Here is a 471-nt window from a genome sequence, read left to right on the forward strand (position 1 = left end):
TCACGCCCACCGCGGTCAAGGAGGAGCGCGACCATCGTGACGATGGTACTGGCGGATCTTGCAGCGACGACGACGGCGCGCGAAGCGGCCCCGGGGGCGGCCCGCGCGAGTCCCTCGGGCCCGGGGGCAAAAAAGTGCGACAGCAAAAACACGTGAGACTTTCTATTAATGCACGCGAGCGGCGACGAATGCACGACCTGAACGACGCACTGGACGACCTGCGCGCTGTCATCCCGTACGCTCACTCTCCCTCCGTCAGGAAGCTCTCCAAGATTGCCACCCTGCTCCTCGCCAAGAACTACATCCTCATGCAGTCCAACGCCATCGAGGAGCTGCGGCGGGTGGTGACGTACCTCAATCAGCCCGGCGCTCACCTGCCGCACCTGCCTCCGTCGGCGGCCTTCGAGACGGGGCTGGGCGGCGCGGACACGGGTGCGGGGGCCCTGCCGCCGGGCTTCCCGCGCCTCCCCA

At 67.7% G+C, this 471-nt stretch overlaps 1 protein-coding gene across 1 annotated transcript in view; it reads left to right on the top strand.

Moving 5' to 3' along the window:
* LOC119592291 (class E basic helix-loop-helix protein 22-like) overlaps positions 1–471 on the top strand; it is a gene marked incomplete at its 5' end in the record, with an annotated part of 965 nt that continues 494 nt past the window's right edge. Inside the window, 1 exon segment of the mRNA XM_037941119.1 lies at positions 1–471. Within this exon segment, the coding sequence (XP_037797047.1) occupies positions 1–471 (471 nt within the window).

The sequence above is a fragment of the Penaeus monodon genome, chromosome 30 (assembly GCF_015228065.2).
Source record: "Penaeus monodon isolate SGIC_2016 chromosome 30, NSTDA_Pmon_1, whole genome shotgun sequence".
In the NCBI taxonomy this organism is placed as follows: domain Eukaryota; kingdom Metazoa; phylum Arthropoda; class Malacostraca; order Decapoda; family Penaeidae; genus Penaeus; species Penaeus monodon.